The sequence below is a fragment of the Cottoperca gobio genome, chromosome 17, assembly GCF_900634415.1.
Source record: "Cottoperca gobio chromosome 17, fCotGob3.1, whole genome shotgun sequence".
Lineage (NCBI taxonomy): Eukaryota > Metazoa > Chordata > Actinopteri > Perciformes > Bovichtidae > Cottoperca > Cottoperca gobio.
Window position 1 is genome coordinate 10,401,309 of NC_041371.1, and position 19,911 is coordinate 10,421,219.

The 19,911-nt window shown below is 41.1% G+C and overlaps 2 protein-coding genes across 3 annotated transcripts in view; both read left to right on the forward strand.

Annotated features, from left to right (window-relative positions):
- The window catches only part of LOC115022226 (solute carrier family 22 member 23-like), a 33,358-nt gene extending 21,408 nt beyond the window's left edge, over positions 1–11,950 (forward strand). The window contains exons 5-10 of the mRNA XM_029453169.1: positions 762–889; positions 2,772–2,874; positions 3,594–3,829; positions 4,992–5,024; positions 6,557–6,680; positions 7,479–11,950. Coding sequence (XP_029309029.1) covers positions 762–889; positions 2,772–2,874; positions 3,594–3,829; positions 4,992–5,024; positions 6,557–6,680; positions 7,479–8,871 — 2,017 coding nt within the window. The 3' untranslated portion in view covers positions 8,872–11,950. The remainder of the gene's footprint in view (positions 1–761; positions 890–2,771; positions 2,875–3,593; positions 3,830–4,991; positions 5,025–6,556; positions 6,681–7,478) is intronic.
- A 1,335-nt stretch (positions 11,951–13,285) lies between these two features.
- On the forward strand, positions 13,286–17,546 carry LOC115022763 (tubulin beta-2A chain-like). 2 transcript variants are annotated; one of them, XM_029453853.1, is made up of 5 exons: positions 13,286–13,482; positions 13,883–13,991; positions 14,224–14,232; positions 15,193–15,303; positions 16,090–17,546. In XM_029453853.1, the coding sequence occupies exons 1-5, from the start codon at positions 13,426–13,428 to the stop codon at positions 17,172–17,174; spliced, it is 1,371 nt and encodes a 456-aa protein (XP_029309713.1). In that variant the 5' UTR covers positions 13,286–13,425; the 3' UTR covers positions 17,175–17,546. The 2 variants fall into 2 exon arrangements, with proteins under 2 accessions (XP_029309713.1, XP_029309714.1); XM_029453854.1 differs by lacking the exon at positions 14,224–14,232.
- The last annotated feature ends 2,365 nt before the right edge of the window (positions 17,547–19,911 follow it).

Below are 19,911 nucleotides of genomic sequence, written 5' to 3' on the forward strand. Positions count from 1 at the left end.
AGCACGCTTGAGCCAGGCTTAACAAGAGGAGTCTGGAACAGTAAGGACCCATGTGGACTTTTTTGATTAAGCCAGACGGCGTTTATGGGCACACATCATGGATTCATCAAGTGGCTGACTCTGCAAATATAGAAATACAGCTGATGGGGCTGAAGAGTCCAACACTGCAGGTGATCTAAGTTTGCTGATTTGGGACATTTTTTTTAAAAACCACACCCAGTGCAAGTTCATTAATCCTGCACTTTTACTCACAAAGACATCTGTTCCAGAGAGTTGCAACAAATGAGGCAAATGTGGCTTTGTTTTTTGCTGACTGTCTTCAAATAAACTTACATCTGCGAGGAGAAACCTGACCGCTCTCAGGACTGTGTGCCACATAACGCAACACAACTACCAGATAACAGAGCATATCAAATTAAAGCAGGGACGGGGACAACAATGGCTGGCAGTCATGCGTGTTTATTTGTTGTTCCCACGGAGAAGACCTCTAGTTAAGCTAATGTGAAGCCCTGCCATCTGTGTATATGGTATGTGAAGCTGGATTTCCTGTTCAGCATACAATATCTAATCCAAAGTTTACCATTAAAGTTTTCCTTTCTGCATTTAATTCGATGGTTAACAAAAAACAAGATTTGATACTTTTAACTCTGATTTAAAAGAGAACTAAATCAGCCTTTTTTTATAATGGGTATTCATTTAGTTTTGACACATTTTGTATTTATGTCTTATTAACGAGGACATCCCCACGTCTTTTTTGGCAGGATCTTCCCTGAGTCACTGCGTTGGCTGCTGGCCACTCAGCAGTACTGCCGCTCCAAGTGGATCATGGGACACATAGCGAAGAAAAACCGGGTGAACATGGAGCTCGACACGGATAATATCCTCACAGGTAACAAATGCAGCAACACTCATTTTGAAGAAATCGGCAATAAAAGACTGATTTTTATGTAAGCTTTTTTTTTTTTCTTGCCTAAAGAGCTGGGTGTGTGGTAGTATCCCCAGCTGTGCTTTCCTAAATAAGACAGATTGACAAGGTTATATCTACTTCCTGTCTGGTTACCATAGTAACAGACCACTCCAGAGGGAGCAGCGGGTGTTGAACATTACATTATTACTCTCTAGAACGTTCATTAAGTTCATTATAGCCCGGGTTAGTGGACATGAGCTGACACGATGGTGTACAGACGACAGCAGATGAATGCAGGTTTGTGCTCTTTGACTTTTGGGTTTTCTGTGCGTGTACTCGGGGAAACACCTGCCAGAATCAGAGAGCAGAGTGAACCGTGTTGTTGTATTGTGGCATAGCAGATTACATTTGTTAGCGCTGTTTACTGTTATATACTTTTTTCCATTATTGTCCTGCCATTGCTTACAGTGTTTATCAATCCATTTAGAGAGAGAAAACTGTGCCACTGCTGGGAAAAGGTTCAAAGAGAAACCTCTCAGTGTGAAATTGACTGCACTTTTTTTTTTACAACTCTGAGACTGTGTGCTGATGCAGCATTGAGAGAAGTACATTGCCACAGACAATAATTTATCCTCTCTCTTTTTTTTTATTATAGTAACTGGCTGTCCCCAACCCTTCCAGTAATATTTCCCCCTTTTAAGCGGCTCAGCACTAAATACAACGTCAGGCACTGAATGAACAAACTGCCGCTATAGCACAGAAACTTTTCCAAGCACTCAGGCATGACAGACGCATGTGTAACCGCTGATTAGGTCATCTTTTGGAAAGCGAGGGAAATGATTTACATAGATCTCAGTAGGGAAAGTCTTACTCAGAGGTTTGCAACTTGGCCCGGGGATCACAGGAAAGCCTGAGTGGTACAGGCCGAGATAACCTTGAGGTGGTGGTGAGGAATGCCTGACTCAACATGAACCTACAGTACCTCAAAGCAGAGGTGTGTTTCTGTGGCAACCCACAGTCTGATACCAAAACATTCACCGTGTCCGCGTGCATGACACACACATCACCTGCGGAGGTTAGAGGTGTTGCCTTTTCATGAACTGTTCCTGTTCTCCTGTGAGCATTGTCATACCTGTCTCGCAAAGCGGCGGGAGACAAGTCTCATGGGATCAAACGTGCTCATTAAAAATAAATGTGAGATTTTCTGCGATCACAATGAATCCGGTTGTTTGACTCTTTAGTGACCCCAGACTGCTTTCAAACCTTCTTCCAACGGGAAAACTCAATTTGACAGCATCATATTAACTAAAGCCTGATGGATGTATACTGTAAGCAGGCTGATGTTGGCTAATCTCACTTTATGACATATAGAAATCAGAGTACATAAATATTTCATAGGCTGCATTTTATTTAGGTATTTAGGTTTTGACCCTTGTTTTTCTAAATACATGTGTAAGATATTTTGTGGTTTACTTTTACTGTTTGAAAATTATATAATTTTCCAGTGAATTTATTGCTCATAATTTGTGGTCCTCCTTTGTGCCAATGTATATCATCATCAGATTATTTACACATTATAATTTATAGAATTCACATAAACCATAACATCAATTTAAAAAAAACTAAACACAAGTTATATGTAGTGATGCCACAACACAGGAATAATAAAGAGCATAAACAATAATAACACATGTGACCAACTGCGTGACAAACTAAGGCAGAAACATAGGCAGACTGTGTACGTTAGACTCACCACCCCTTGCATGGCTAGACCCACAGTTACCTGAAATAACCTTTAATGCTCAAATATTGATATGAGCCTCAAAAGTCGGGTTCTAAGATTAACATGTTTGCCTGTTTCCAGAACTGCAGAGAGCTCTTCAAAATAAACACAAGAAGACGTGCATTGTGAAAATGGTCGGGACAAGAAACCTGTGGAAGAATATCGTCGTGCTCTGCGTCAACTCGTAAGTTTTTGTCTTTTGTATTGGTACTTAAAAAACAGTTTGAACATTACCGGTCAAGGTGCGTGTGTGTGTGTGTGGGGGTGGAAGGATCTGAAAACCAGAGAGAGAGAAAAAGGTGACTGCGTGTGTGTGCTTGTGCGTCTGTGTGGGGCGAGGCAATGCCAGTCAGACACGCCATTTTGTGCATTTGAGATGGCACTGTTAACCTTGAGGCTCAATACAGCATTGATCAGTACACCTCTCATATTTGTGCTGCTCTCTCTTTTCGTCTCCGGTGGGATCTCCACTCTGCATCTGAGAACTCATCTCTAGCTAGGCTGACCCAGCTTTAACTCTGCTTCAGCGCACGGTATCCCTAGCTCCCCAAGTCAGCATAAATGTTACATGAGCTGTGTCCTTATGAAACATTAGACAACCAGGAGAGAGGGTTTGTGAGTGTTTACTCCTGTTTTTGTGTATGCCTGGGGATGTGTGTGCGGGTGCGTCAGTGTTTAGATGTCTTTTTGAAGTTTCTTTGAGATAAATTGAGATGAGAGAAATATGCGATAAACCTTGAATTACCACTCTTCCTCTTCCGTCTCCTCCCAACCTCTTCATCTTTTAGATTAGCTCGGACCTATTTTCTCTGTATATTGTCAACTTTCTTTTCTCTCTCTGACTTCACATACTATCCCTACTAGTATCCCCTAACCTCGCCCTGCGTATGTTCTCTCCCCCAGTCTAACAGGCTATGGGATCCACCACTGCTTTGCTCGCAGCATGATGGACCCCGAAGCGCAGGAGACGACCATGTTCCATAACTTCTATGCAGATTATTACACCATGGCGGGCATTGCGGTGGCATCCTGCATGGCGCTGTGCCCTGCGGTGGGCCTGATGGGCCGGCGGGGTGGCCTTCTCATGTTTATGATCATCACTGCACTGGCATCACTGCTGCAGCTCGGTCTGCTCAATTGTGAGTACTTTATGAGGAACACGTGTATATTTTATTTATATCTGTGGCAGTACTCAATTTGAAGAAGCTATTAAAGCAATTAAATGATACGGCTGGTACTATTCTATATTTTTCTTATTGCTAGCAAATCCCATGAGAAGACCTAAAACAACAATGAACTGACGCTACTTTCTAATATATGCCGTGTACCCAAAGCCACATATATCTTCTACTTCTATGCTCCATTGTTGTCTCCAATGACTTCATTACAATGAACACAGGCACTGATGTTTTGAGTCAACATACACATCCTGCAGCTGGAAATACTCAGAAGCGTACCAAATGTGTGTTCGTTTATGGCAGGAAATAGTCTTCAATCATTTTGCTACAAACAGCAGCACCTCTCTCATTTAAGGAATTGTTTAGGCTTTTTTAACAAATGAAACAATATATTTGTGACGCATGTTTTTAAGGCATATATGTTACGGAAGTTGGAAAGTATTGAAAGTATTTGAATTGACTATTAAATGAATAAATAAAATCTAAAAATGAAAAACAACAAAATTGTGTTGCATGTTTTGCGCACAGTTTTATTAAAGCTGTAGTAGTCGGGCAGGAACCTCTATCATAGCGGGGATAATTCATCAGTATTGTTAGTTGACTTTCAGTGCATAATTGTATGATGATATCTCCATAGTATCTTACATAATTCTGGCCAAATTAATAATTGAAAGCTACTCAAAAAATAATAAAATATGTGTTTGCAATTTAGTTTCACATATAGGAATACTTGTGTACAGTGCAACACAACTAATTGCATTAAATACAAATTTGACCTCACCTTGATTGTGTCTCCTCCACACATGCTGTAAATGCTAACACTCACACAACACAGTGTGGTGAGTGAGCTATGTAAGAGAGTTGTTTGTAATGAAGTTGTCGAACATGATTATAAACTGCCATTTTGGTCAATGTGTACCAAAAAGTGCTCCAGGTGATCAAAACCGTACACAAGTCAGTGTATTTAGTTACGGGCGTAATGTTTAACCCGAGTGAACACAGTGTGTGTGTGTGTGTGTGTGTGTGTGTGTGTGTGTGTGTGTGTGTGAGACCAGATATAATATATGTTCTGAGTGCACGTGATGATTGTTCTGCTTGTGTGAACTCTCTCATTCTCCTCTAGTGCTGGGGAAGTACAGTGGCCATCTGAATATAGGTATGAACATCTCTTTCTTTCTACTCTTCTCAGGGCTTGTATTTAAGTGAAGTAGATAAACTGATCAATAATTGAGTACACCTGCTATTTCTTTTATCCGCTTCCCATTCCTTCAAAGTGTGAATGAAATCGTCTCTCACTCACCACGGACGTTGCTGCATTATCTTGATGAGGTTTTAGAAAATGTGCTGAATAGACATCCTGCAGTATTTCATTAGGCGTACGCAAGCCCTGCAGAGACACATAATGAAGTCCTAGATGTGATTATGGCTAGTTTTCACTTATTTATCTCCTTTGTGTTGAAGAGGGTGAGCCTCTTTGTTATTGAGCTGTGAGTCTCACAGTCAGTCTTCCTTCTCTGTTTATCAACTTCTTTATTCTATCCTCACTCATCCCCCTGAGGGAAGAAAGAGCTGATCACAGAGCAGTCTCCTGTGATCCTCTTTATGCCATCTTCAACATGTCCTATTCATTAAAAAATAATATCTACTGTAAATGGGCTGTTAGTTTACAATATCCCTCAATAACTCGTGAAAATAAACATTAGCGTCGGGAAACTGTAACATTTTATTTGACTAAAGTTTATCGGCACTTTCTCTATAGGTTTTTTCTAAATGCTCTGTTTGGAATTAGTTGTGATGAAGCTTTCCAAGATGCTGTAAAATACCTGCCTTATGGTTTTATATAATCCAGTTTCAATAGCTCTTGTGCTTGAGGAATACTTTATTAAAAAGATAATAAAAGACATATTTATTCTACATTCATCTGCCGAATCGGACCATATGAAATAATGGAAGCAAATAAAATAAAAAAAGGTTAAGCAACTGAATACTTTTAAAAAATATTTATTTTTACTTTATTTTTTATAACCACTACTGAAAATATTTATGTTTGAATTTGTAGCATTTAAATATTTAACTTTGAAATTCAATCATGTGGTTTGAGTGCTTTTAGAGAGTTGTACAATTTTTAAAATCAAAACAGGTCAAAACAAGAGGGTAATTGCATTGTTTACATGCAGACAACACAGCTACCAAGGATAATTAACTTAATTAACAAACCCTGAAGGGATCAATCACACCTCTCTTATCAGGTTACATCCTTTTAGTGACATGATGAAGAAAGTTCAGACGACTTACTGGAAAAACTCGTACACTGGAATTACTTTTGAATTTGACCACTTGAATAAAACACAGAAACTAAAATAAAAGTATTCGATCCTGATTACATTTCACATTAAGGTATACGGTTGCTTATATAAGTAAATATATAAATATTATGGCCTTTCTTGCTTTCATACCTCGTTAATTTTTTACCATTTGAATTCCCAGCTACCCATTGTCTATTCTCTGTATGTTGTTAAATAATATATCAGCAATATCATCTTACTTTAATATTTAAACACACTGCATTTTGTTTGCTTTTATGGAAATATTCTCCCCAGCCCTGATTTACAAATGCTTTTTTACAGATTACACCGGGTACTGAGTACTAATTGCCTTACGTGTGTGTCTCCTGCTTTTTGTCTACAGAAAACTCAGGTACGCTGAATAAAAACTTCTCCATCGCCTTCTCCATCATTGGCATGTTCTCCTCCCACGCAGTCAGCAACCTGAGCATCTTCTTCTGTGCCGAGATCACACCCACTGTGATCAGGTAGGCCCATTGAACACTTGGATAAGTACCATTTAGAGGAGGGCGAGAAAATGTGCTTTTACTTTTAAGGAGGGAAACAGCTGTGTTTTTTAAAATATAGAACATTGTTTTTCATTAAACAAGTAGGTGAATAGTCCACAATGTGTTCATGTTTGCTCTAATTTGTGCATTGTTACAACATGGGGTTAACACATGTTGTAGAAATTTGAACCTTTTTGTTCTGCACCTGTTTTAATGTCCTGATTAGTTTGTAATTCAGTTAATACAGTGATTGGTGTCCACAGCATCACGTGTTCCTGCAGATGGATTAGCAGTTCCACCTCCTGTTATAGGAGGGCATGAAATCATTGAACAGACTCTCACGGTTCAGTGTCAAATGTAATCCACATCTTGTACAAATTAGCCATCCCCTTTGAGAATATATGACACAGCACTGGATGTTCATTATCTGGGGTTATGTAAGGGGTGTCGTTCTGCTGCCGGTGCTCCCAGGGCGGCCTCTGGTGGTGAATTTAGGTAATTACAGGAGAGGAATGGGACTGCATTTAGAGCAGGGTGTTTAATGGTGCTGCAGCACTCTCTGCTGCTGTGTGCTAAAATGGCAGTGACACTTCAACAGAAGAATAAAGGGGGACAAAAAGAGATCCTCCCTTTTATGTAAATGAATTAGGTGAAAGTTCAGTACAACATGTAGATCATGATTCACTTTAATTACAGTGAACCTTGTTCTTGGTTGTCTTTTTTGGTATGTGTGATCAGAAATCCTACCATGTGATGACATTTTCCATCTCATCACAGGGGCGGTGGGCTGGGCCTGGTCCTAGCCAGCGCCGGCTTCGGCATGCTGACTGCGCCTATCATGGAGCTCCACAATCAGAAGGGCTATTTTCTTCACCACATAATCTTTGCCTGCTGCACTCTCATCTGCATCATCTGCATTCTACTGCTGCCCGAGACGCGCTACCAGCCCCTCCCCGAGACCCTGGCTGATGGCGAGCGCTACACCCGACAACCTCTCCTTCCCCCGCGGAAACCTGGAGAACAGCGTCTCTTGCTGGCTCAATCTGAGAGCAGCAGGGACTACACCAGGGTGCACGACACGCCACTTCACGAAGCAGCCGCCACCGTGGTGTCCACGATGGACTCCACCGCCTCATCGGCTGTTGATTTGACTGCTGTGTCGGTCGGAGATATATCCGCTCCCACGTTCATGGAGGTGCACCCTGGCAAGCCTGAGATTAAAGACCCCAACGGTCACTCACTTCCATCTTTATCCAGAACCCCCATCCCAGCCCTGGGTAAAGACGGCCTCATACTTGCCAGTAAAGAGCACCCGCTGTCTTCCACTCCTATACACAAAGCTCCATGCGCCGAAGACCCACTTTTAGCCAATAGCGAAGAACCTCTAGCAGTAGTCGTGGACTCTGTTGAGCCATTGACGGATTCGGCCATTCACAAAATTAATCACATTGGTCCTTCCCCTACAAAAGAGCCAGCCGCTATCCCTTCCCCATCATTAGACCGATCCCCTGCCCCCGTGTCTCAAACTGTGCCTGCCTCCTTATTGATCTGCACCACACCCATCATCGAACCCCCGCCTAGCTCCACGTTGGAATCCCCTGACCCGGTGGGAAATGAGATCGACGTTATCGCCCCGAAAATCGACCCGCTTTTGCTAGAGGCCCCTCGTGCCGCTTTAGCAGACTCCCCTACTCCATCTATGCATGACAGCCTCCCTCCATCCCCTAGCCCCTCCCCTGTTCCCACACCAGATTGCAACATTTCCCCTGACCCTCCACCCTCCGTTATTGCACACTCTGACATTCCCATCCAGTTAGAAATATTTGACCAATCTACATCTTCTCCTTCCACTAGAGACTCCCCCATACCTCCTGTCATAGATACGGTCAACACCACTACACCGATTCCTACCATTCTCCCAGTCACAGACATTGTGCTCACCTCCACTCCAGAATCTACCACTCTGACTGTTCAGCTCGCGCAGGATTCAGCCGCTTCCCTTGCTATAGATTCAGCACCAACTTCCATCACGGATTCAGGCTCTACAGAAGCAGCTCCCTCCTCTCTAATGGACTGCACCGTCTCCTCCCCCATAGACTCTGGCGTCCTTTCCATCAGGGACAGTGCCAGCACAGAAAACAACACTGTCAATGGCGTGGCGTCGTTATGATCCGGTGTTGCAGCCAGGAGAAGAAGCTTTACGGGTGCTCGAGGAAGCAGCCCACGCCACATGAATAACCCGAGAAAGGGGACACGAACTGTCCTACTCAGACTTCAGGCACTTACTGAAGATTGTCCCCGCCTGGAGTTGAGTAGACATGTCTTACAGAGATGCTGTATGTTTCTCAATGTCCCCCTCCCCACCTTCCCCCCCCCCCTCCCGCCCACTCCCCACCCCTTCCTGCATTTAGCCAATAAATGAGACCACGCAAGTGAGAGAGTGCCAGAGGCTGGTTTGTGACAATGTGACAGTATCTTCTGCTCTTTTTGAATGTCACTGGAAATCACTAGCCTTTAAACTACTTTGATGTAAATGAATGGGAAATCACTGTCTGTCATTTTAAAGAGACTCACTACTAAAACCCACAATCACTGAGAGTACTGGTGAGAAATACAAAACTAACAAAGAAACAAAAAAAAATGAAATCACTGGTACTTTTGCTCAAATGAAATGTCCGTCTAACATATTTGTATAAAAAGAAATCGCCTTACCTGTATGGACAAAAAAAAAAATCTGAATGTTACAACGTATTTTTTGCCGTCATAGAAGTAAACAATCCAAATTGGAGTGATTTTTCTAAATAAAACGCCAAAAAAACTACTCTGACCAAAATTAAATGTAGACAGTGCCAAAAAATTAGTATAAGTACAGTATTTGCCTGTTTGGGGGAATACTGTTTAGTACAGTCCCCTGCCATAGACTGTATGTGGATTAAAGTGAATCAGATGAACCCTTTTTCCAAAGTTAAGAAATACAAAAGAAGTCAATTGTCTATCAAATTCATTAAAGACTGAAAGCTATATCATTTGATAAATTAGAATTGAAAGATAAGATTGAGATCGCTAAATTGCTTTCATCAACACGTGGTTCATTTTATGAACAGTGATATTAGAGGAAAGAATGACCCATATTTTGTCGGTCTGAAGAAACTTTTATTTTTCCAATCGTTTCAGTTAATGGAATTTATGGTATGCAAATGCTTTTATCTGTAAATGTGATATTGTAAGTAAATGCATAATTAGTTGTTGAGCTTGATTCAGTCAGTTTTCTTTTTTTACAAATTCAAACTATTATTTAGAATAATATCCCATGGCGTGCCCTTATTGTACAAAGCTATACTACATTTTTACAGTATTTGTGGTACGTCAGTGTGGTACCACCTTATTCTTTGCAGTTGGGACAAAGCATGAAAATACTTGTGAATGTGTCAGCAAAACAAACCTTAAAAGCAAACGTTAAAAAGACACAAAAAGCTATTTTTGAAATGAAACCAATGGATGACAAAATGTTCAATGTGATTGCCAACTGTCACAGCATCGCTAACCCTTCAGTGTGTTTTCCAAATCATGTTCGGGAATTAACATAGTTCATGTGTGTCAATGTGTTCATACATTCACATGCACAATAAAGTTTACCTTTTAAAATAAATGCAATACATCATATTTGTCAAAAATACATTTTTTTAAATCTAGGTCAAATCCTTGTTTAAAGGTAGATTCACCTATTCTTAATCTTAAATTGGAAAACTCTTTTGTCCATCTGTGGACAGCTTTACACTTGACTTGTGTGAAGCTTGACAGTTGTTGTTACACACTTAATGTTGGAGGTTGTAATATTTGTCAGAGAAAGATGTAGGATGACGGATAGACCAATGTTTACAACAACAATAACAATAATAATAATAATTACACTTTACTGTAAAACTTAAGAGCCAACTGAATGATGTCTTGTCATTTAAAACTTTCTCACGGTACATCATTACACATTTATCCAGGGAGTATTGGTGCTCTATTAAGGTGTCAATCAGGAGTCAAAGACCACAACGGACGTGTGTTATTCACACCGTCTTGTGATTTATGAAGAACCTTACAGATACTTTACTCACCAGAATCTTCTTTTGCTTTCATCTAAGTCAAATGTGCACTGACAAAGGCGCTACGTACCTTTTGGTATCTGAATGATTGAGCAAACCTGCTTTTTTGTTGTTTTTCTCCCCCTCAAATGCAGCTTAAATCAAAGTATGAAAGCTCTTTTTTTTTTTTTTTTATATATTAATCCATTTGATCTTTTAATGGATCATCAAGTCAACAACCTTCCATTTAGTGATTCATGTCAAACATTTAACGTCTAACATGCCATGCTGCTAAGCCTCAAAGCACAATGCCCTGCAATCATGTGATGTCAAATTTGGTGGAGTTTGGCATCTTGACAGGTACAAACAAAAAGGGAAAATGCAGTTGGATTTTGAATACAGGAATGAATAGTAACACAATAACTTTTGCAATAGACTCACATGTAATCTACTTTGCGGAAGAGGATGTTGACACTGGATTTAAGAAGGAATTCTGACTGCAGAGGTCAGAAGCTTCACGTTACTCTGAGTCCTTGTTGTCTGTGAGTGTTGGTCTCTCTTGTCTTAGTGTGCGTATTGCAGATATAGTGTATTGTATTGCCAAAACTCCATTCAACACCAGTGTAAAGACGGCGACACGGCACAAACACAGCTGGTGTATTCTCTTAAGATCAGTTAGTTCCATTTTCACAAGTCCCATGCAGCGATTGCTACACAGTGCTGATGGGGGGGGGGGGGTAATATATGTGGTGTAAAAATCAGTAAAAGCAATTCAAAACATTGTTAGCACCAGCGATAGGGTGGACGAGGATACGGTGATCGATGGTAAAGTAAAAAAAAAAAAAAAGAATGGGTTAAGCCTTTGTAAATAGTAAATGTGTGGAAACGCCCAGTGTCATTAAGATGAAGTATGATAACATGGACTGCTAGATTTGAACTTAGATGAAACTCTCAGAGACTTGTAGTCCCCAGTGTACACATTTCAGGTTTTGCTTCTCTTAACTGTGCGACTCAGAATCACCTGTTGGGAGATTTGAATGAATGTAAAAACCATGGATTGTACCATTTATAATTTCTGATTGTTTGGTTTCATTTTGTTTTTTGTTTTAACAGACATAATGCACTTGTATATAAGCCATACCTGTTGTTAAAATAAACCACTATTTATTGATCAACTATGGATATCAGTGAGTGCTTGATTTTATAACTATTATTAATATTATTCAAATTTAGATGACAGGCAAAAACATTTTTTCACTGCTTTCTTGGGGGCTTGATTACTTAAAAAAAAAAAAAAAAGAAATAACAAAAAGAAACAGAAAGGGTAGGGTTAGGTTGCTCAGGGGGACAACCTGGTATTGAACTCCCAACCTTCTAGTGTTTTGTTTGGAAGGCATACCACTAGACCACTAGGCTGTCACCACACAGTGAATTAGATTGTGTAGGTATTTAGTCATTAACCAAATGAACTTTGACCTGATGCTGGCACTAGATGAAAAGTTTAGGGATCACCAAAGTTATTACAATACATCCCATGGGGAACATGAATGTCTTCATGAAAATCCATTCGGTGGTTGATAAGACATTTCACTTCACACTTGTAAACCTCTTTGGTGGGGCTAGAGGAAAAAGTCAGGGGATCACCAAAGTCACTGGTATTCATCCTCTGGGGACCAGGAATGTCTGTACAAGATTTGATGCCAACCCATTTTAATAATTGTTGAAATGTTTCGTCTGGATCAAAGTGTTGGATCATCCGTCAGACCAAAGCTGCCGTCACTAGAGCCACAATGCTAGCATAGCTAAAAACAGCCAACTAAGGGCCCTGCCCAAGGTGGCTCCGGCTTTTTACCCAGTCCCCTGTGTTAGAATATAGTTTTTATATATTTCAGTTGAAATAATGCTTATGTGGTTGGTGAAATTATCACAACTGACTACAGCAAATCTGGGTGCAGGGTAGCAGGGTAGACATACTGGTTGGTTTTTGGATCTCCAGACAAAATGGGTTGGGGAATGTGTGTGTGAGGGTGGGGGGCTCAATACAGGCTAACAGGGTCCCCTAACAAATTAATCCAGCCCTGGCTGTAGCATTTTATGAACACAACTGCACCTGCATTATTCAACCTGCAACATGAATATCTCTGAGTTTAGAATATCAAAGTTCTATTTTTCAACCTGGAGTTTTAAACATTTGTTTTGTACAAGTCACAGTCCTAATTTAATCAGCTCACGTAGAGCTGCAGTCTTCAGTATTACACTATTAAAGTTTGACATTTCCCAGCAGAGAAAATAATTCCATACAATTTATAGAACAACCTTAATAACAGCGATTAAAAAAAAAAAAAAAAAAAAAAAAAAGGCCACATTTTCCCTGCATGGGACAGGGTGATGTCAGGAGGATGATGCGGCATGATCGTCTAGCCCACTGCATCAAACTGGAGCGCTCCTATTGGCTGACGGCGATATTAGGACGCTGCGCTGTGTGTCACGTCATCTGACCAGCAGCACGTTTCTCCATCTCATCGGCTCAGCACTAGTCCTTGAAATGAGGCAAGAGCAGATTTAGACAGAAAACACAGCGGCAAGAGACTGAAGACCGGACGCCAGTGAAGTTGCAACACAACGCTCTTTGCCCGCATCCGCAGAGCAACATGAGGGAAATCGTTCACATCCAGGCTGGACAGTGTGGGAATCAAATTGGGGCGAAGGTATGAATATTATTCATTTAGGAAGTGAGACAATTAACGTAATTGTTATTTAAATGCATAATGTGCCATGTGTTACTTTTGAGGGATTTTTGTGTTAACTAATTTACAGATTTGAGTTGTTTACGTGCTAATTAATGTTTTTGGCATAGCCTATATAAGTGCGTATCTCGTTTTTTAATTAAGTTTAAGATATATTTTTAATTGTTTATGTATGAGCAGGGTGCAGTTTGGCTGGGCTGTGCAGTGATGTGTCCCCCTGCGTGTCATTTTGACACCAAGCAGATGCGCACTTACAAAATTAAGACCTGCGGCACAGGCTTTAACTCGTTTTAATGCCATGTTATGTTGCGAAATGGCCACAACACCTGAAGTTCATATTATTATGTTCATCCCATCTTAGTTCTGGGAGGTGATAAGTGATGAGCACGGCATTGACCCCACCGGTAGTTACCAAGGTGATAGTGACCTGCAGCTGGAGAGGATAAATGTCTACTACAATGAGGCATCAGGTAAAAAATAAACTACATGTTTGCATCTTAATAATTAACCTACATAAAGCTTTGTTTCCATGACTCATATTCTTGAATGACCTCATGCTACGTATACCTCATTGGAATGCCACAGTATGCCAATGTCACTAATCTAGCTGCAAGAGGAAAGTAGGTCCCAGAAAAATGAGAACAGTGAATCTGCTAAAATATCTCTCTGTGTCTCCCTCCCTCTCTTTGTCTTTCTCTATAGGGAGCACAGGTATCTGCAGCCTCCATATAGCTGACCCCAGCCCACTGTGCCTTGATCTCATCTCAGTGTCTGATTTATTGACGTAGCATGTTGAAGGTCATTCCAAATGCATTGCGTGTCATTCCTCACAGCTGCAGTGCATTGAACGTTCAAACAACGAGGTTCAGTAATCATGCCGCTCTGTGACAAGTGATTCAACCTTTGAATTGATGCTTTCAGAGAAGGACAAGTCAGTGAAGAGCTCAATCCATGTGTAGACAGGATTGATATCACTCATTGGCTTTGAATAAATGAAAGGCTTGTACGTGAGGCTAAGCATATTCACTACCACTAACATATTTTCTAGCTGTAAGCATTATTGATCCTTTTTTTTCCATGTTGCATGCAGGCATCAGTGTCATCTACTGTACTGGTTCACAATTGAATTAGGATTGACTGAGCATCGCATGAATGAATCTCTCCTTAAAAAATGTGTTAGCTTACAGAATTAAGCAACATTAAGACGTACCCAGGCAAGACGAGGGGAAAAGAGGTATGGGTAGGGAAAGGCTACATCTTTCGTTGAATAGACTCTGCAGATCTCAGCACTTTGAAAGCTCCACTGGTCTAGAATAAGGAGTGCAGCAGGCTGCAGCAGTTCGCTTGCAAGAACGGTTACAGGCGAAGAGGGAGGAACAAAGTAAAGTGCAAGAAACAAACAAGAGAAGGCCCCATGTGGTCTTTAAAACATCCAGCTTGATGGACAGGATGTAGTATACTTTAAACAAAAGGCTGTTCACCTAAAAGATTATGTTAGCTAACAGTACTGCTGGAGTAATATCCTTTTAGATCGCTATGCTTAATATGACAGTTGGGTTTTAACTACAGATGTGCTGACCTCATGCACACTGAGGCTGTTGATATCTTACTACACCCTTCCATCCATTACCTCTCTCTGTCCCTCTTTCCTCTGGTCTTCTTTGTCCAAAGGCAGTAAATATGTCCCTCGTGCCATTCTGGTCGATCTGGAGCCAGGAACCATGGATTCGGTTCGCTCTGGCCCATTTGGACAGCTATTCAGGCCTGACAACTTTATCTTTGGTGAGTGGACAATAAAATACAATGTCATCACTCACCCTGATCCAACTGCACATACAATATATATATGTGTGTGTGTGCGTGTGTGCGTGTGTGTCAGCAGCTGCTGACATATCCTGTCAAGCTTAGCTTAGTTCCACCTGACAGCACTGTACAGTCATGTATATTTTCAGCACGTAGCTTCTGCAGCTTCTCAGCAATGTGCCAGTTTTGTGATGCATTGTCCATATGCAGCTGAGTCAGCTCTTGTGGTGACTCAGCGAAAAATAAATCTAGTAGGAGATGATGCTGCAGTGCTGGATACAGGCACCAATAAACTCCAACACAAGATGGCCCTCCTTTATAAGATTATAGTTCATCAAGAATATCATTTACTATGTCTAGGTCTTAAAAGAGTTAAAGAGCTCATTTACTAATGATTACATGCGTTTAATTGTTTTGATTTTCTCATTTATAATAATCAACTTAAGGTATTTGAGTGCATGTTTCTAAAAAGGAATACTTTACAAAGGTTGTCATGAATATGTTGTAACAAATGGCTTTATGAATGGTTAAAACATGATTGATCAATGCTGTATAGATCAGTAGTAAGACATTAGAAAGAACAACAGTACTAGTGTCCTCTGGGTACCATGAATGTCCGTACACAATTGTATGGCGATCAGATCAATAAAGACATTTGTTGCAACTTATAAACCTGTTATAAACTTATGCCCTTAGCAAAAAGTGGCAGCGATATTTATCCAACGATCCAACGATTTGTCTTTAAACGTTACATGCGTCATGCAGGTCAGAGTGGAGCCGGAAATAACTGGGCCAAGGGTCACTACACCGAGGGAGCTGAGCTGATGGACTCGGTACTGGACGTGGTGAGAAAGGAGTCCGAGAACTGCGACTGCCTCCAGGGCTTTCAGCTCACCCACTCACTGGGTGGAGGCACAGGTTCAGGAATGGGTACACTGCTCATCAGCAAGATCCGTGAGGAGTACCCCGACCGCATCATGAACACCTTCAGCGTCATGCCTTCCCCGAAGGTGTCCGACACTGTGGTGGAGCCCTACAACGCCACTCTCTCTGTCCACCAGCTAGTGGAGAACACAGATGAGACCTTCAGCATTGACAATGAGGCCCTGTATGATATTTGCTTCCGCACCCTGAAGCTGACCACACCTACCTACGGAGACCTAAACCACCTGGTGTCAGCCACCATGAGTGGAGTGACCACCTGTCTCCGTTTCCCCGGCCAACTCAACGCCGACCTCCGTAAGCTGGCTGTCAACATGGTGCCCTTCCCCCGCTTGCATTTCTTCATGCCGGGCTTTGCGCCCCTCACAAGCAGAGGCAGTCAGCAGTATCGTGCCCTCTCCGTGCCAGAGCTCACACAGCAAATGTTCGATGCCAAGAACATGATGGCAGCCTGTGACCCTCGTCACGGACGCTACCTCACTGTGGCAGCCATCTTCCGTGGCCGCATGTCAATGAAGGAAGTGGACGAGCAGATGTTGAGTGTGCAGAACAAGAACAGCAGCTACTTTGTTGAATGGATTCCCAACAATGTCAAGACGGCCGTTTGCGATATCCCTCCCCGTGGACTGAAGATGTCCGCCACCTTCATCGGCAACAGCACGGCCATCCAGGAGCTGTTCAGGAGGATCTCTGAGCAGTTCACTGCCATGTTTCGCCGCAAGGCCTTCCTCCACTGGTACACCGGTGAGGGAATGGATGAGATGGAGTTCACTGAGGCCGAGAGCAACATGAACGACCTGGTGTCGGAGTATCAGCAGTATCAGGATGCCACCGCTGACGAGATGGGCGAATATGAAGAAGATGAAATAGAGGATGAGGATGAGGTCCGTCATGACGTTCGCCACTGATTGTAAAACACTGACATGACACTGAGTGAAACAGTCCCTCAAAATATTGAATTGTTGTTGGACAGCGCAGTGAGATCATAAGAAGTACGCCAGAGATGCAGGCGTTCAACTACATATTGCAGTGTGAAGATCACAATGAAATATGGCTGTTAAGCTAAAGATGATATTACATAAACATATGGCTTTTACTGACAAAGATCACGAGTGGTGTTAAAACCTTACAACATGCAAGTACTATAGAAATTGGTTTTCCAAGTCATGCTTTGCAAGTGTCAAAAATAAATCTTGTTCTAAACACAGTTTTGTAACATTTACTCCAACATGCATTCACCCTTTCATGTCTCCAATAAAAGTTCCAGTCCTGTCAATACATGTCGTGTTTTTATTTGATCGATACACAGGAAAAAAAACAAAAACATAAGGGCAGCAGTTGTTTTAGTTGTAATGTGTTGATATATTTACCATAGAACTATGTATGGTATACATTAATTTCAGTCAGTTTATTTGATACATTATCAATTATCATTATCAAAGGTGTATAACTGACAACTCCTAGTTTGTGTGTTATATGGGGTCATAGTGTTGTTTTTCTTGCTCAGCAGCAGAATCAAGGAACATCCAAACAGGTTTTCTTAATGATGTTCTCGTAGCAGGGAGAGGCCGGGGCACTATTGAGACGTAGGAAGATGAGTAAACTCGTTCTGCATTAAATGACATTGTTATATTTGGTGTGCTCATTGCTATCTCATGTTTGCCAATAGATGAATTGGCAATAAGATCTTGTATTAATGGTAGATTCATTACTCATTGATATTCCCAGCACTTGATTTTTTATCGACCTGGCTTTTCAATACCGGTGCTTCCTCTGCCCTTCATTTGGGGTGCCAGTAATCCGTTGTTAAAGATTTACAATTGTGCCGAAGCACTGATTTGTTGACAGTAATAAAAATATAGAATCCCCCAGCTTTATCCTTAAATGTACTGTTAAAAAGTACACACATTTAGCTATGTGTGTATGTCCAAATGTACTTTTAATGTCTGCACGGTCTAAAGTTGAATTTTCGTGAACGTGCAGAAGCCATTGTGAAATCTTGATCTGTAGCACTTTTATGCTAATAGGCATTCGATTGCCACACACCCAAGCAACCAGGGAGGAGCCCAACTACAGTTATTAAATAAATCTTTACAACACATGTAAAGAACGTGACAGCAGAATTTCCAAATGCGCATCAATCACAGACGCTCTCAAATTGCACACGATGACAGCGGCGTGATGAAACTTGCTTAGGCATCAACACATCACAACCCTTGAGCACATGTTGCAGTTCAGATAGTTAGAACAAAATAAACTGGCTGTTGAACTATTCTCCAAGGGGTTTTATGCTTAAAATATGTCATACTCCTGGTTACACCCCAATAGCAGCTGTCAAAGCAAGAATTTTCCATTTGACAGTTGGTGAAAAACATCTGCTTTCACAAGACTGACAGCCTGATGAGCAAAAAACTGTGTCACGGTGGGGAAAAGGTGAGGACTCAAATGCAAAACGGCAGACGAGGAGATTAACAAAGAGAGGGCTTTATTCCAAAAAGCTTACAAAATAACAAAAATACAAAAGGTAAAAAGTAAACCGAAAAGATAAACCAGGATGACACGGGAAGCACGAGGAAGCAGAAGGAGACATCTGCAAGGGTGACACTTAGATGATGAACTGACAAGGAACACTGGGAAAGACAGGGATATATACACACAGACACTAAACGAGGGGAACGAGACTTGTTTTGGAGAATTGATCATTTTTGAGGAAATCAAAAATGGATTTTAAATAAAGTGAAGAGAGAAAAAGAGAAAGAGCTTTACAGGGTAGAACTGAGTTACAGGTCTGATTCGTTAGAATCCCACATCACATGCGGTGTGTACTGAAAACTTTGTTGGAAATTGAAAAAAGTATGTAGGGCGACATTATCTGGGCTACATCTCTGTTTTGGTCAAATACATAGCGATGCATTGGCTAAATAGTTTTGTGGAAGATTTTATAACTATGGCTGCAGAAAGCTTCTACATACGACAGTGTGTATGAAGAGAATTATGTAAATATACACAAACTGAACAATGTCCCTGAACAGTGAAGAAACAGAACAGTTAATGGAATAAACCACATAAGATATACAGAGAAATGTGCCATAAGCTGAAAAATACATTTTATTCAATTTTTCAACACAACGATGAACACAAAAGTTCATTATTTAGTCATACTTAAATGTCCATAAAGCTTATTATAAGAAAACAGGACAAGGTTTAACTGTCTGGACAAACAGGAGTCCCTTTTGAATTTTTCTTTTACTCTTTATTAAGCATCCTGAGAACCAGACTCATTGTTAACTTTTACCAACTCAACAGAAAACACATCCCTGCTGTATCTGAGACTCTGTATTTCCCCAGAAGGATGCATACCTTAGCGAGAGTCAACCCCATACCTTACTCCCATCTGTTGACCGCATGACTGGTTGTCTGATACCTGAGATAGAGGTCGAACATGTTCTTTGACTTTTGTGCATCTTCCTATAAGTAACATAACAAAACTCAAAGGCCTCATTGACTTTATCCTTGAATGCAAACAAAAATAAGCCAAAGAGCGAAGTCTCAGATCTGCTTAGAAAGATGAAAATTAGCCCTTTTTGCGACTACATCTCATTTAAAAACCACTCTTCTCATTTTCAGACTTTAACTGCATTGTAA

Coding starts and splice junctions, on each gene's coding strand:
- LOC115022763 (XM_029453853.1), top strand. CDS start 13,426: ATGAGGGAAATCGTTCACATCCAGGCTGGACAGTGTGGGAATCAAATT. Junction 13,483..13,882: donor GGAATCAAATTGGGGCGAAG/GTATGAATATTA, acceptor ATCCCATCTTAG/TTCTGGGAGGTGATAAGTGA. Junction 15,304..16,089: donor GCCTGACAACTTTATCTTTG/GTGAGTGGACAA, acceptor TGCGTCATGCAG/GTCAGAGTGGAGCCGGAAAT.